The following is a 15,551-nucleotide window of genomic DNA, read 5'->3' as shown; positions in this document are numbered from 1 at the left end:
CTAAGGGCAGGATATTTCTGGCCAACCATGTCGGCCCTAGCCCAAACAATATCCAGTTCTTGCCACAAGTGCCAAATGTATGCAAATATCCCAAGGGCACCGCCCATTGCCCTCTCCATCCTCCTTGCACCGTGGCCGTTCTGTCAGTGGGGTTTGGACTTGATTGGTAAACTTCCCACAGCAGTGGGTCAATTCAAATACGCCATCGTCGCTGTGGACTATCAAACAAAGTGGGTTGAAGCAGAACCTCTTGTCGCCATCACCACGGAAAAGGTAAAAAATTTCCTGTGGAAGAACATCTACTGCAGGTTTGGGGTCCCGGACACCATAATCACGAACAATGGTACCCAGTTTGACAATGATGAGTTGAGGGCTTACACAGAGAACCTGGGCACCAGGATTCTATATGCATCCCCGGCCCACCCCCAGACCAACGGTCAGGTCGAGGCTGTCAACAAGATCATCAAGAAGATACTGAAAAAGAAGCTCGACGATGCCAAGGGTCTTTGGGCTGCTAAACTCCCGGAGGTGTTGTGGGCTATCAGGACCACGGCAACAGAGGCCACCGGAGAGACCCCATTCTGCATGGCTTTCGGGACAGAAGCGGTACTCCCTATTGAAACACAGGTCCAGAGTCCCCGGATCGAATACTTCGATGCGGGTACCAACTCGGAAGGCCTACAACTCGATGCCGATTTACTAGAGGAACGAAGGGATGTGGCACACATGCATAACTTGGCTAACAAGCGGAGGATAGCTCGCTACTACGATGCCAAGGTACAATCCCGCACACTGAAGTTGGGGGACTGGGTCATGAAGCAGGTCTACCCAGAGCCCCGGGGACTGGATCCATCCTGGACAGGCCCTTACGAGATCATTGAAGAGGTAGGCCCCGCAACCTTTTTCATCCGGGACATGGACGGAGTCGTATCCCGGCATCCATGGAATACCCAGCGCCTACGGTACTATTACAAGTAGCTCCCGGAGCATCTTGTCCTAGCTTTTGCTTTTTGGCCATACAGCTATGGCAAGCTACCCATCGGGTACTCATTCTGTATTAACCACCATGTGGTACTTGAATGGAAAAATGAATTATTCAGACCATTTCTAGCATTTTTTTTACCTACACCGGGCATTCCCGGACATAGCTATTGTCAATTACTCTATTCCGGTAATAAGTGATGCAAGTAAACGCTTAAAGCAAGGTATAAAATCCTAGAAATTTTAATCCCTTTCCAATTCCCATTCAAGTTCAAAAAAATTCCATTCACAAAAGGCCTGGACTACCAAGCACAGGAATTACGCCATTGTTCAAGAAAAGGATAATTTCTACAAAAAAATAAGTAATAATGGTAATTTCCACTACTGCTTGCCACCGGTACTCTGGGATCCACCAGCACCGGACTTGGTTGCCACCTCCTTCTCTTTCTTCTTCTCGAGAAGGCCCCGCCTGAATTTGGCTTCATCCAAGTACCCGGCCGCCACCCACTCCTTGAACTTCATGATAACAGCCTTGTCTTGGGCAGCAGCTAGCATCGCAATAAGCTCTTCGGAAGCCTTGTACTCCTCCACGGCCTCGTGCTTCTCCACGGGAAGACGCTCCTCCAAGTAGTCTGCCTTCTCCTTCCATGATGTGGCAGACTCTGCAGCATCCTTCTCAGAGTCCCGAGCATTTTTTACCTCATCCCGCGCCTCAGTGAGTTCACCCTCAAGCTCCGCGATCCGCTGCTTTGCCGCGTCCATCTCGGCAACCATTGGAGTCAAGGACTCAATCTTTTGCCTCAAGGAGTCCCGCTCCTTCTCCAACTTGGCCTTCTCACCATGCAGATACTTCACCTGCCCGGAGAGATTGCTAACCTCCTCCTTCAGTTGAGTATCTTCCTCGCTGGCATCAACCGCGTACACATTGAAGAGTGCCTGCAAACACACCGGTTAAAATATATATACAATAAATATCGGTCGCAAGAGTAAAGCAAACCCATACCCGCATCATAGATTCCCGGGCGAGATGGTGATTCTCTTTGGGGGTATTGTCCTTGGCCCGCACCCGGTCGAGGTCAATATCCTTCAGGTCACTAAGCATGGACCGCACGAATTTTTCATCAGCAACCCCGTACTCACTCAGCAGCTGCTTGATGGGCTTCTTAGGGATTACCGGAATGGCAGGAGACAGTAGGCTAAGTGAAAGCGACGCCTCGGGTACCGGAAGTTCTTTCTTCTGCCTCTTCGCACCGGATCCTTTAACATCCCGGCCGGTATAGGTAACCTCCTGCTTATCACCTCGGTGCCGGTGCTTATGTGACCTCTTCTTCTCCCCTGGAAGAAGGGCCTCATCGCTCCCAGTGGACCGAGAAGAAATGGACACGGCGAGCGGTACCTTCTCCCTTCCGGGATCAGCTATGGTGATAATGTCAGCAGCAGAAGGCTGCTCGACTTGAGTCGCGGGAGCATTGGGATCAGGTTCCCCATATCCCGCGTCAGTGATCTCCAGAAGGGTCTCTTTAAAGGCATTAGCACAACCACCTTTTACGGGTAATAACTCCTTTGTCCACTATTTACTTACTATACATCTATATTAGCTTCTCACTCAGACATCGGAGAGGTGTAAACCGTCCGGTACGGTTTACCCCTCTAAGCGTGTGTTCTTGGTACAGGATTTAGGAGGTGCATCGGTACCCCAGACGGTATAGCATTCTGTGTGAGGTACCCGGAGAAAGCCACCAGAAACAGTGTTCAAGAACAAAATAAGAAAGGCAAACTGAGATACCATAATAATAACGATAAAAATTACTTCTTTTGTTTGAAGTTGTCTATTCTAGGCTCCTGCAGTTCAATATTATTGACGCTCTCTATTTGGTGAATCCAGTCTAGTTCCGGGAACATTTCTCAAAAACCTAGAAATTAGCCACACATTGAGCCACTTTCAATATGTGGGGAGGATTATTTAGTTTGGTGGAATGTGTGGTGATTTACATAAGGAATTGCACTAGATACCAATATATTAGGTTTTCCTGGTATGCATGGAATTCTTTGGTTTAGGAAAGGATATTACCTGTGTATAGTGTTAGTAGTCCTTTGTATCTTATGCCTTTATTTTGATGGGTTTAATTATTTATGTGATCCAGGAGATACACTAGTTGGAGAGGTTAGCAGACTTGTTGTTGCTGAAGCTTGCATACAGGCGCTGGACATAAAATGCACTGAAGGAAAAATATTTGAAGTCAACTCAGTTGAGGTAACAATCTCTTTGTAACAATCCTACAGAGCATATATATATATATATATATATATATTTCATTTTAAGTATTAAGTATTTGCCATTTAGTTATTTTCAACTTTCATTTTTTTTTGTCAGTATCGTTATGTTTTCAACTTGTTTGGCAGAGCTATAATGGTTTGTTTTCAACTACCTCCATCTTAAATATAAGTGAATGTCACTCAAGTTTTAAATTCTGATTGTGATGATAATGGACGCATTTAAATATAATGGTTTGTTTTCTAATGGATCATATGAAATGACTTTTTTTTCTTCCCCAAATTTCACCACAGGAACCAAAGGTGGTTGATCTTGCTCGATTCCTGACTAAAAGTGGGACCTGTATGTAAGGAGCAGAAAGCTAAAGTTACCTAAACTCCACAGCTAAACTTACTTCAACTTCACTAAAAAACATGTATTTGATCTTTTCTTTGCGGTTGAATCTCTCTTAATCAATTAGTAGGTCCTTTTGCACCTCATAGATAGGATTCATACTAATTATAATTTTCTGGTGATTGTTTAGCTGATCAAGATGGAGGCTGATATCCTCCTATCTCTGAAATTTGAAATGGGAAATCTCAATGTTGCTACATCCTTGAGGTAATGATGGTCTGCACTCATTTCTGGTTGGTTATTACAGCTGCTCAACAAGCCTAAAATGGTGACTAATTGTTGCTCATTTGACATTATTTTTGGCAGAAAATTCATTGATCTTGCTCAAGGGAGTTACTACAAAGTAAGTTTCCTTTGTAACCTCTCTCTTACATATTTGGATTTGCCAAGTTGATACTATCTGATATTGACTGCTTGCTCTTTTGTGTTTTCTGCAAACTCCTAATATGCAGTTTGAGACTTTAAGGACATTGTATCAATTATCTAAATATTTGTTTATTGGCTTGTTTGTTTAGGTTCTTATTTTGCCAAGGGCAGATCATTGGAGTTCCTGTAGCTTTGCATCTATTCAAGGTTTATAGAACATACCTAATGAGAAAATTAGTATAGTAGTTACTATACTTTGTAAATTTCTTTGTAGTTGATTCTCCTTAGATCGGATCTTAATTAGTATACATATTGTAATAGTGTATTTTGGTAACTAATATATTGCTTTTGGTGCTTTTAAGAATGCTTGTGATATTTTTTTTTTGCATGGTTTTCAACATTTAAGGACACTGGAAAAGAGTCCTCTTTTCCCTACTAGGACACTTAAACTGTGTCCTTAAAAGTCCAAATCAAGTGTCCTCGTATACAATAGAGGACACATTTTTCTTGATATGAGAACACATTTTATGTGTCCTCTATTGTATACGAGGACACTTGATTTGGACTTTTAAGGACACAGTTTAAGTGTCCTAGTAGGGAAAAGAGGACTCTTTTCCAGTGTCCTTGTATATGACTTACAATGACTGCTGGATAGAGGACTCTTTTTTAGAGAGTCCTTAAATGTATTAGAGGACTCTTTTCCAGTGTCCTTATATGTAGTTTTTGTAGTAGTGGTAGCTTTGTTCGAGTAAAAATTGGGCCTTTGGTGTCCTCTTTTGCTCCTGTCTGTGTTTGGAAGGCCCAATTAGAGCTTTCTTGTTGTAATATGTCTTGTTTAATACAAGTTCTTGTTCTACTACCAAAAAAAACATTGTACATTAGTTTGTGCATCATATTCAAGCAATTCCGCACTTGTAAATTCATTATTTTCTATAAAAAAATTTGATGGGGGGTGCATTTTCTGTCTTACCTCTTATGAAGTCAAGATTTTTTATAATTTTGTTATAAGGTCGTCATATTTTTTCCTACATTGTTTTTTTTCCTTGATCTTTTTTGTAGTAGCCTTTTATTATATACAATTTATTGGCAAAGTCTTGGTCTTACTTTTGCCTCAGTCTTGGTCTTACATGCATCAACCTTAATCGACTTTTCTAAAGAATTAAGAAAACAAATATCTGTTATTGGTACGAGTACCAACTTTTATATGTGATATTCATAAGATTATAAGAAAAGTCACTTCAAAGTTTCATAAGATAAATAATACATCATCAGTGGCTGAGCCAGAATTGGAGTTGAAGTGGGGCACTTACAAAATATAATAATACTTATTTTTGTTAGTAAGAATAATGAATTATGGAAACGCTATGTTTGCAATAAGAACATGAATTTAGTTCAGTTCTCAACATGAATTAAAACAAAATTTTAGGGTCTGCAGAGCATAGAGGGCAAGTTGTAACCTAAATGAAGAATCCCCATGCACTTAATTTGCAATTAGGTGGCATCAAAACAAATACTGAAATCAAGAGGGAAAAAAAAAGCCACCACAACAACAACCAATACAACTTGAACCCAGCACCTAAATATTCTGGACTAAGCCAACTTCCATTACGCTAGAGCAGTGTTCTAAAACGCGGCCGCCCAGCCTGCCTAGGCGGCGCCTAGGCGCTGGGCGGCACCTCTCCGCCTCGAGTAATGCATAATCGGAGCTTCTGGGCGTTGGGATTTTAGGCGGGCGCCTAGCCTAGGCGGGCACCTGAGCGGACTGGGTGTCTGGGCGTTTTCCTTTTTTTTTTTTTTTTTTTTTAATTCGAGATACAAGACGTCAACACCCAATTCGCGATCTCTCTCTCTCTCCGCGCGCGGCTAACTCTGAAACCAGATAAGTTTCCGTACTCTCCCAGTATCGACTCTTCCTCCACCATCTCAACCGGCAGCTGCTTCAGCTTCTTCGCCCCTCCGCTCCACATCTCCTCCCTTAGCTTCTCCACGGTAAGTTCTGAGAAATTGATAATCTGGAAAAGTATTCATCTTTGCTTGAATTGATAATCCGGTGGAGGCAAGAACGGCCTGAAGGTTGATGGCCATGGTGGTCGAGATTGACGGAATCAAATCAAAGATGAAAGAAAGAGAATGAATGGGTCTTGGTCGTTGTTTGGGAGCAAGAATGAATCTGGTGGTGTAGACGTGTGGTTGTGGGTGAGGTGAGTAAAAGAGGCGGTGGTTCAGATAAGAATGAATTGAAAAAGGAGAAATTGCTGGGTGGTGTGTTGGGTTTGCGTTGAATATGTCAGTATGGATTAATCAAGACACATTAATCAAGATGTTAGGGGCCAGCTCATTATCACAGGTGTGGCAAGTAGTAACTTGAGAACAGAAATATATATAATATTATAATAACATTAGTTATATGGAGACCGGAACTGGAATCTATTGATATAAAATATATATTTTTTTGAATATCTTTATTTATACCTTTTTTTAATTGAAATATTTATATTATAAACTTATATATCTTTTTACATGCTATATAAATAAATAAATAATTAAAAAAAAAAAACCGCCTGGGCGCTCCTCCCCAGCGCACCGCCCGACTAGCGCCTAGCGATTTTTCGAACCTTGCGCTAGAGCAGCCACATGCTAACATTACCAAGCCAAATTATATATATAACGTAACTGTATACTTCAGAATAAAAAAAATAAAAACTCTAGTGGGTCACGGGACCCACTAGGCCCCAGTGTGGCTCCGCCCTTGTACATCATTGTAAGTTCTTGACACAGTAAAAGTAATTTTCTTTTTTTATAAAATGTAATATTTTCATTTCAACAAAATGCATATAGAAGTTGCCTTTCCCTGTGACAATTTCTCAGCTCTTGCACTTGCCACTACACCTGTTTATCACTCCAAATTGAAGCATACAGAAGGTGTTGTTCCCTTCACCAGAGATCAAGTCAAAGCTGGAACCATCAGACTTCAATTTGTCTCCCCAAGGAGAAACTTGCGCGCAGATTTTTTTTACCAAGGGCTTATGGTCACCTCAGCATCGATACCTTTGTGATAGCTTGAAGCTTGTATGCAACCTTCAAGCTAAGGAGGGGTGTTAAGCGTATAGGCCTCTTTTCCGGATTGTTATAGTCCATTTATTACAGCTCTAGAGTTTGTTAGGACAAACCTAATTAGTTAGTTAACTTGTTAGCTAATTAGGTCAGTATGCATGCTAATCTCGCTACTGCCCTACAGCTCATCAACACGTGTCAATCATCTGCTTACTCTCACATTTGTATAAATACCGGTAGTACTATCCCTTTCTCTATAATAGAGTCCCCTATTGATGGTACAACCTCCGTCTTCATGTGAAACTTGATCTTCATGCGAAAGCTAGATTGGTTCCCGTATAAATTCTGGTAAATGTCTTCTTCATAGATGCTCCCTATAATAGAGGCTATCTCTCTCTATCTCCGACTATCCCTTTCTCTATAATAGTCCTCTATTGATAGTACAACCTTCATTTTCATGTGAAACTTCATCTTCATGCGAAAGCTAGATTGCCTTCCCGCGCCGTATAAATTCTGGTAATTATCTTCTTCATGAATGCTTTGAGGCTATCCCTTTCTCTATAATAGAGTCCTCTATTGATAGTACAACCTCCATCTTCATGTGAAACTTGATCTTCATGCGAAAGCTATAGATTGCCTTCCCGTATAAATTCTGGTAATTATCTTCTTCATAAATGCTTTGAGGCTATCCCTTTCTCTATAATTGAGTCCTCTATTGATAGTACAATTAACCTCTATCTTCATGTGAAACTTGATCTTCATGCGAAAGCTGGATTGCCTTCCCGTATAAATTCTGGTAAATGTCTCTTCATGAATGCTCTCACAAAAATTGCTAGACACGCGTTCTCAGTTTTCCAGTCCAGCATTCACTTTATTGATTAGCTTCTTGTTCATCTCATTTTTCATTTGAATGACGCAACCTACGTATAGCTCTTGAGGAAGTGAATTTGGCTTTTGCTTTTCATGCATGTTTGTCTCATACAATTTAAATGCATTTCAGTTTCAAGAATATATATATATATATATATATATATATATATATATATATAGGTCTTCTCTGCTAAAGATATCCTTAGCTTAGCTTACGGTACAGATTTTCATATTTTGACCACTTTTCGATCACATATTCACATCTTAACCGTTCAGATTTTAGATTCTAATGTATAGATCATATCTGCAAATTTTCAGCCAAATTGATTATCTTTAAGGCATCCAAAACTACTATTTACACGAACGAACTGAATCTGTCAAACCTGAACCGTTCGTATAAATTGCAGTATGGATGCCTTAACGATCATCAATTTGGTTGAAAATTTGCATATATGATCTATATATTAGGACCTAAAAACTGAACGGTTAAGATGTGAATATGTGATTGAAAAGTGGTCAAAATATGGAAATATGTACCATAACCTAAGTTAAGGACCTCCTTAGCATAGAATGACTGTGTGTGTGTATAAAAACATTTATCCAGAGCGAGGCTTCGCTCTAAAATGAAAGTGCGAGGTTAGAGTTTAGGGTCACTTCTCGGTCTCATATCCACATCTCGACCGTTAAGTTTTTAAGTACTAATGTATAGATAATTTCTGCAAAATTTCAGCCAAATTAATAATCTTTAAGGTATCTAACTCGCTTAAACCAATAGATGAACTTAATCTGTTTAACCTGAACCGTACTAGCTTTAAGGCAGTTATCAATGTCTTAACGACCATCAATTTGACTGAAATTTTGCAGTGATAATCTATACATTAGTACATAAAAACTGAACGGTAGAGATGTGGATATGCGACCGAAAATTGATCCTAAACTTTAAAAGCGCACTTTAATTTCAGAACGAGGTCTCGCTCTGGATAGGATCTATATATATATATATATTAGTCAGTGAAAGTGGTGGCATAACCAGACTGGTTGTTCTAGAGGCTTCTACTTGTAATTTATTTTCCTATATATATATATATATATATATAAAAGAAAGTGGTGGCATAACCTTGATGCAAACCATTTTCTCGTGCATGGATATTGGTATTGTGCATTGATACGATCACCTTTTGAAGTAAAAGATCCCACGCACGTACCACATATCCAAACTTCATATATGCTTGAATCACATGTAATTAAATAACTAATATGAATTCAAATATAACTACGTAACAACAGGATTATGCACTCGAATAACAAGTAGTTCTAGATGGACATTTACCATTAAATTCCTCAATAAAGCCATATAGTTATAAGAGCACCAAAATCATCCTTATCATGATTAAAAAGGTAACTAATATTACTACCAAATATAAATATATTATCTAAAAAAAACGAATATAAATATATGGATACTACATTGATATATATTGCGCTTATCAACAGGGCCAGCCCGTGGGTTAAGATAACATATATATCATAACATTCAGGATCCATATAGTCTTGGTCAATAAACTAAGAAAAAAAGGATGCGTTTGCTAAAGTTTCCTAGCCGTCAACCTATTTTTCCTCCAAGAGCCGGCGACGGCTTCAGCTTTTGTCCATCTCCTCCATCGCAATGTCCATCTTTGGCCATCGCTTCCATTTCTTGCTTTGGTTCTCCATCATTAACAGCATATCCTCTATGGAGCAAGACAACATCTCGCGCTCCCAAGATAATGTTTCCAAGCCTTCGATCGCTCCATCGACGATGTTTTTCTTTGAATTCTGTGTACTTTGTGTCGCTGAAGGTGCGCCATGGATGGATTAAGAACGATCATCCCCAAAACGACGCTCCACTTGTCAACTTGATTTCGATCATATTTGGTGATTGGTGTCACTGTTTGGGCGGCGCTACTAGGAGTCAGCTCTATGGTGGAGAGGCAGCGCGTTGGCACTCTCAGCAATTGCATGGTGGCCCTCGATTGCAGTCAAGTTTGCCTAAATCCAAAAAGGTACATGCTGATGAAGTCTTAAGCATATTGTACTCAGAAAAACCTCTTAGCCATAGCTTGAAGGGCAAGGAGAAGATGTAGTTTCTTTTATGTTTCTATGCCTATAAATTGTTTATTAGATTATGTCATAGTTATAGGCTCGCTTTAAATAAGTGAGCGATAACTATATATATATATATATATATAAAGGCCTGCTCACCTAAGGGACAGTTTTTAAGGGATTGTGAGGGACAAGTGAATCTGACGGCTGAAAATAAATGCACAGTTTTAAATTGTTATAATTTCTGCTTTGAAAAATGATTTGCGGCCTCAATGAGGCTTAAGATTTATGGCCTCAATATTAGGTGTCATGTCATGTCACCTACACACTTCACTTATTTGTCAGATTATGTTATGTAATTCTTGAGAAAGAGACAATCTTATCCTTTCAAAATCTAATGACCCTAAATTAGTTTGGTTTTTTTCTAAAAAAAAATTATTTTGGTTTTTTTTTTTTTTTTCATTTTTCCTTTTCATTACACTCATGTTTCGATTTAAACAACAATTTTTTCTTCAATCAAGAACATAAAAAATTTCACGTAATTCAGTCAATAGATTTGCACATACATTCGAACAAAAGATTTGCATAACACATGTATATATATTCAACATTTATTGGGTTCCTGTAAATTTTGAAAATATAATGTGAAAATACATATTTATATGATTATTACTATTATATATTCTTTTGTTCATTTTTTTCTCTTTAAGTAGCTAGGGTTTAAACATTGAAATTGAGTTTATTATTTTTATTTGTTTTTCCCCTAATATATAGATTGTAGATGATAATTAATGACTACTACTAACATGAAATTTTTTCTTACCTCTTAATTTAGACATACGTATTTTCCAAATTCAATTTATTAATGCTATTTTTTTTTTTGATGAAATTAATCAATATTTGGAAAGAAAATTTAATGCCTATTTCTTGACACCTAATTCAATATATTAATGCTATTTGGAAAGAAAAATTATAGGAAAGAATTTAATTAAATGAAGAAAAATATTGGTCAAATAATTTGTAGACATATCTCTTAAATTAGTACATCATTAATAACTGATATATTTTTCATCACCTAATTAAATTCATTAATGTAATTGATTCACTCCCTAATATCTAAAAGGAAATATAAAAGGGTAAAGTTGGTGTTGCAATAGTATGATGTGGCAAGATATATTATGTGGAATTAAAAAAAAAATTGTATTTGCTTACATGGCATAACACTTAGGATTTGAGGCCCCATATCATTGCCCTTTCTGCTTTTATATTTAATACATGTGGTTGAGATGCATTTATCTCTCACAGTCCCTAAATGTATATATATATATATATATATATATATATATAGGATTTTTCTCAGGTAAAGATGTCCTTACCTAAGGTTTAGGTACGGATTTGGTGTTTTCACCCACTTTTCGATCACATTTTCACATCTTAACCGTTCAGTTTTTAGGTCCTAATGTATAGATCACCTCTGCAAAATTTCAGCCAAATTGGTGATCGTTAAGGCGTCCAAAATTGCAATTTACACGAACGGACCGAATCTGTCGAACCGGAACCGTTCGTATTTATAATGGTAAATTGCAGTTTTTGATGCCTTAACGATCACCAAATTGGCTGAAATTTTGCAGAGGTGATCTATACATTAGGACCTAAAAACTGAACGGTTAAGATGTGAAAATGTGATCGAAAAGTGGGTGAAAACACCAAATCCATACCTAAGGCTAGGTAAGGACGTCCTTAGTGTAGCCGGACTGATATATATATATATAACATTTATTTTTGCTGATTTATTTTACACTTCACCCAAAATCTTAAATACACAATGATGTGTACCTGGTCAATTCTTGACCAAATTATGTTTAACCGTCCTTAAATCTAGATGTAACCGAAAACAAAACAACCAAAATTCATTGGATCTAGATCTAATTTGACCATGATTTTTCTTATCAGTTATTGATCTAAATATCCTTGCTATATATTCGTTGTTCGCCTAGGCTCCAAATGTTCAAGATGAGTGCATGATTGGTGTAGTCATACTAAAATTTGTTTTCTTCGAGGAGAGTGAACTTCAACTATAAGACCTCATCCGTCATTGTTTAATAAGTACTAGTGAATCGACTAGTTTTTCATAATGGTATGTATGATTTATTTCCCTGTCTTTTTTTTGTTTGTTGATTAATACTTGAATAAATTCAAAGGCCTAAGGTACCTGGCCAGGTCCATACAACATTTGGGTTATAGTATTTCTATCTGCCCTTCTTTTCTCTGATTATTGTTAAGATCTGATCGACGTGATTCCAAATTAAATTGCAGATCGACACACTAAGAATTCCAGCTATGTCTTCTTCAGCTTTGCAAACAACTGGTGAATCTAACAATCACAGGTAATTAATTTAGATACTGATAAATAAGCTAGCTTAGCCCATATATATGGTCGCCTTTCTTAACAATAATGCCAACTTACTATATATTTCTTTCTATGTGAAAATGCAGTCTGAAAAACGGTGAAATGTATGCTGATGGCATTAACTGGGATGATCTTGGGTTTGGACTAATTCCAATCGATTACATGTACACCATGAAATGCTCCGACGGAGAAAACTTTTCACAAGGACATCTCTCTCCCTTTGGAAAGATTGAGCTTTGCCCATCTGCTGGAATATTGAATTATGGACAGGTAGGTCAGCAATGTTTTAATTTATTTTACAGACGTACTGTTAATTCATTTCTTAACAGGTGCGAGTTCAGTAGTACATTTGTCTAATACCGTACTGAACTCTAGGTTAGAATTAGAAACCTTGGAGCACGGACTCATTTGTTGTCTGCAGGGACTATTCGAAGGTCTTAAGGCGACCAGAACAGAAGATGGTCGTATTATGCTGTTTCGGCCCCAAGAGAATGCTCTAAGAATGAAGATGGGTGCAGAGAGAATGTGCATGCCATCTCCATCCGTTGAGCAATTTGTTGATGCTGTGAAGCAAACAGTCTTCGCCAACAAGCGTTGGGTACTGTATATATTCTTGACAAGATATTTATGATCTATAAATTTTGTTTTAGGATTCAATGGAACACTGCATGTTTTTGGATCAATTGGAAATTTAATTTCCGTCTTTATATAGGTACCACCTCCAGGAAAAGGATCACTGTATATTAGGCCTTTGCTCGTGGGGAGTGGATCTAATCTGGGCTTGGGCCCGGGACTGGAGTATACATTCCTAATATTTGCTTCTCCAGTTGGTAATTATCACAAGGTAAGAGTAGACCATTTCAGCTGGCTGGACTAAACTGTATGAGCAAAACATATTTGAAGTTAATTATTAGCTAGGGCATGTCTGTTGACTAGCTAGCTTTGCTCATTCCTTCAGTAGTTACAAGCTTGTGGGGTTCAATTTTTATTATGATGGTATCAGATATCTAATTTTAGGAGTTCTTGTTTTGAACCATTCGACATCATGTGTGCGCTTGTCTGTCCCTTTACATAAAGGGCTGAGTGTGTACTAGTAATTTTGGGGTCTGGTTGACTAACATTCGATCTCTTTAAATGATGAATGAGACTGCAGGCAAAAGAGGGTGTGTATTTGACACTTTGACATATATCGTCAACCCAACTCATTAGAATCTTTGACAGCTTATTAAGATTTAAGGCTCTGCAGCTGGTTGTCTAATAGTCTTATTCTGTGATAGGGAAGGGCAGCCCTCAATTTGTATGTTGAACATAAAATCCACAGAGCTACTCCTGGTGGAACTGGAGGTGTCAAATCTGTCACCAATTACTCACCTGTAAGCTCATATATAGAACTAATTAATCATATGTTATTTTTTTTTGTTTTCTAATAATTAATAGCAACAAATAAGAACTGACAGGTTTGCACGAGCAAAAAGAAAAAAAAATTGATATATTTTCTGTACTTATTATTCTTTACAGGTTTACCAAACACAACAGCAAGCAAGGGCCAAGGGGTTCTCTGATGTCTTATTCCTAGATTCTGCAACTGGTAAAAACATTGAGGAGATTGTAGCAGCTAACATTTTCATTCTGAAGGTATTGCCAATTAGTTATTAACTTTTAAGGATTCATATATACTCTTTGCTGAATAGCTTTATGACTATATTTTTGATGTGCCTGCAGGGTAATGTCATTTCAACTCCAACACTGAAACATGGAACTATCCTCCCTGGAGTAACCCGTAAAAGCATCATTGATATTGCCCTTGATTTTGGTTACCAGGTGATCTAAAAATTCCAATATATGAGCTGAAATTCTTGATATATCAGACAACATTTTCAGAAGAAATTAATTTTTAGAGCATGTACTTCCACTAATTGTCAATCAGGTGGAGGAGCGTGTGATCCCAGTGGAGGATTTACTTGCAGCCGATGAAGCTTTCTGCACAGGAACTGCCGTGGTTGTCAACCCTATTGGCGCTGTAACTTATCAAGACAAGAGGCAAGTGCAACACCCCATTGATCCTAATAATTGATCCTAACGAATAACATATCAAACAGCCACATCGATCGATCATATGATCAGTAATTGGATCAAAACTACATTCCAATCCGCGTTTTCCTTAACATTTATTTTTGTTGTAACATGCCTATATATTGCAGGGTTGAATACAAAACAGGAGGAGCGTTATGTCAGAAACTGTATGAAACGCTAACAGGAATCCAAACAGGTCGTCTTGAGGACAAGAAGGGATGGACCCTAGAGGTCAACTGAGCTTCTTTATTGTACCAAACCCCAGAAGCTAATTGTCATCTACTTATCATTTGTCATTTGTTTTAAATAAGTAGAAGTCCTAGTCTACTAGGAGTTTGTTAGTGTTTAATTGTTTATCAAGTCTTTAAGGAAATCCCATGAACTTAGGAGTTGTTAATCATGGCGTAGTCGTTCCAGATTTCTGTTAGTTTGTTTGTATGCTCTATTTATATAGAGCTGCTTTTCAATCAATGAAATCATTCAGTTCCGATACTTCTCTTGCTTTCATATTGTTTAGTATCCAGGGCCGGTCCTGAGATTGTACAGGGCTGAGGCAAATAGTTAAAATGTGGCCTCACATGAAGTTTAAATAATTTTTTTTTTCAAATAGCTATAGAAAATCATTTTTCCATTATAAAAAAGTAAAAATAATATCAAGAAAAAAGTATATAATAAAAATTATGTTACTGTTTATAGATTTAAAAAAAAACTGAACTGAAAATGTAAAACAAAAGAAGAAAAAACTCAGATCTCAAAAGTCATCATGAGGAGTTGAACCCCAATTACCAAGATAGAGCAAAGACCACATCACCACCGCACCAACACAACCAACCAGTTTCATACTCGCAAAGTTCATATATATTATACTGAGCATACTGGAACTCAAAGCTTCAGAGGCCCCCCAGAAGATGGTGGCCTGAGGCAGCTGCCTCAGGTAGCTACCCTTAGGGCCGGCTCTGTTAGTATCCCTGACAATCTGGCATCAGAGCCCCTATTGGGCTTGAGATGAAAAGGCAGCAGCTTTGTGTGACTTACAACAGCAAGGAT

The 15,551-nt window shown here is 38.2% G+C and overlaps 1 protein-coding gene and 1 long non-coding RNA gene across 12 annotated transcripts; both read left to right on the top strand.

Annotated features, from left to right (window-relative positions):
• The first annotated feature begins 3,336 nt into the window (after positions 1-3,336).
• On the top strand, positions 3,337-4,353 carry LOC133740893 (uncharacterized). Its single transcript, XR_009861487.1, has 3 exons — positions 3,337-3,856; positions 3,956-3,992; positions 4,165-4,353. It is a non-coding gene; the product is annotated as an uncharacterized LOC133740893 (long non-coding RNA).
• Positions 4,354-7,320: 2,967 nt separating this feature from the next.
• LOC133740320 (branched-chain-amino-acid aminotransferase 6-like) lies at positions 7,321-14,996 on the top strand. 11 transcript variants are annotated; one of them, XM_062168249.1, is made up of 12 exons: positions 7,321-7,724; positions 7,839-7,865; positions 9,434-9,981; positions 12,338-12,408; positions 12,518-12,701; positions 12,853-13,029; positions 13,144-13,275; positions 13,709-13,804; positions 13,950-14,066; positions 14,154-14,252; positions 14,359-14,471; positions 14,633-14,996. In XM_062168249.1, the coding sequence occupies exons 3-12, from the start codon at positions 9,517-9,519 to the stop codon at positions 14,742-14,744; spliced, it is 1,566 nt and encodes a 521-aa protein (XP_062024233.1). In that variant the 5' UTR covers positions 7,321-7,724; positions 7,839-7,865; positions 9,434-9,516; the 3' UTR covers positions 14,745-14,996. The 11 variants fall into 11 exon arrangements, with proteins under 11 accessions (XP_062024233.1, XP_062024236.1, XP_062024235.1 ...); XM_062168250.1 differs by having other exon boundaries at positions 7,336-7,417; positions 7,558-7,865; XM_062168252.1 differs by lacking the exon at positions 7,839-7,865 and having other exon boundaries at positions 7,321-7,585.
• Positions 14,997-15,551: the final 555 nt, after the last annotated feature.

Source organism: Rosa rugosa, chromosome 3, assembly GCF_958449725.1.
Source record: "Rosa rugosa chromosome 3, drRosRugo1.1, whole genome shotgun sequence".
Classification (NCBI taxonomy): domain Eukaryota; kingdom Viridiplantae; phylum Streptophyta; class Magnoliopsida; order Rosales; family Rosaceae; genus Rosa; species Rosa rugosa.
The sequence above is the reverse complement of the archived record's forward strand: the minus strand, read 5'-3'. Positions and strand labels throughout refer to the sequence as shown.

What these genes read in the sequence shown, in the direction of transcription:
- LOC133740320 (XM_062168252.1), top strand. Translation starts at nt 9,517, where the DNA reads ATGCGTTTGCTAAAGTTTCCTAGCCGTCAACCTATTTTTCCTCCAAGA. An exon ending in CAGTTGGTAATTATCACAAG is followed by an intron (nt 13,276 to 13,708) that starts GTAAGAGTAGAC and finishes ATTCTGTGATAG; the next exon opens with GGAAGGGCAGCCCTCAATTT. An exon ending in GTAACTTATCAAGACAAGAG is followed by an intron (nt 14,472 to 14,632) that starts GCAAGTGCAACA and finishes TATATATTGCAG; the next exon opens with GGTTGAATACAAAACAGGAG.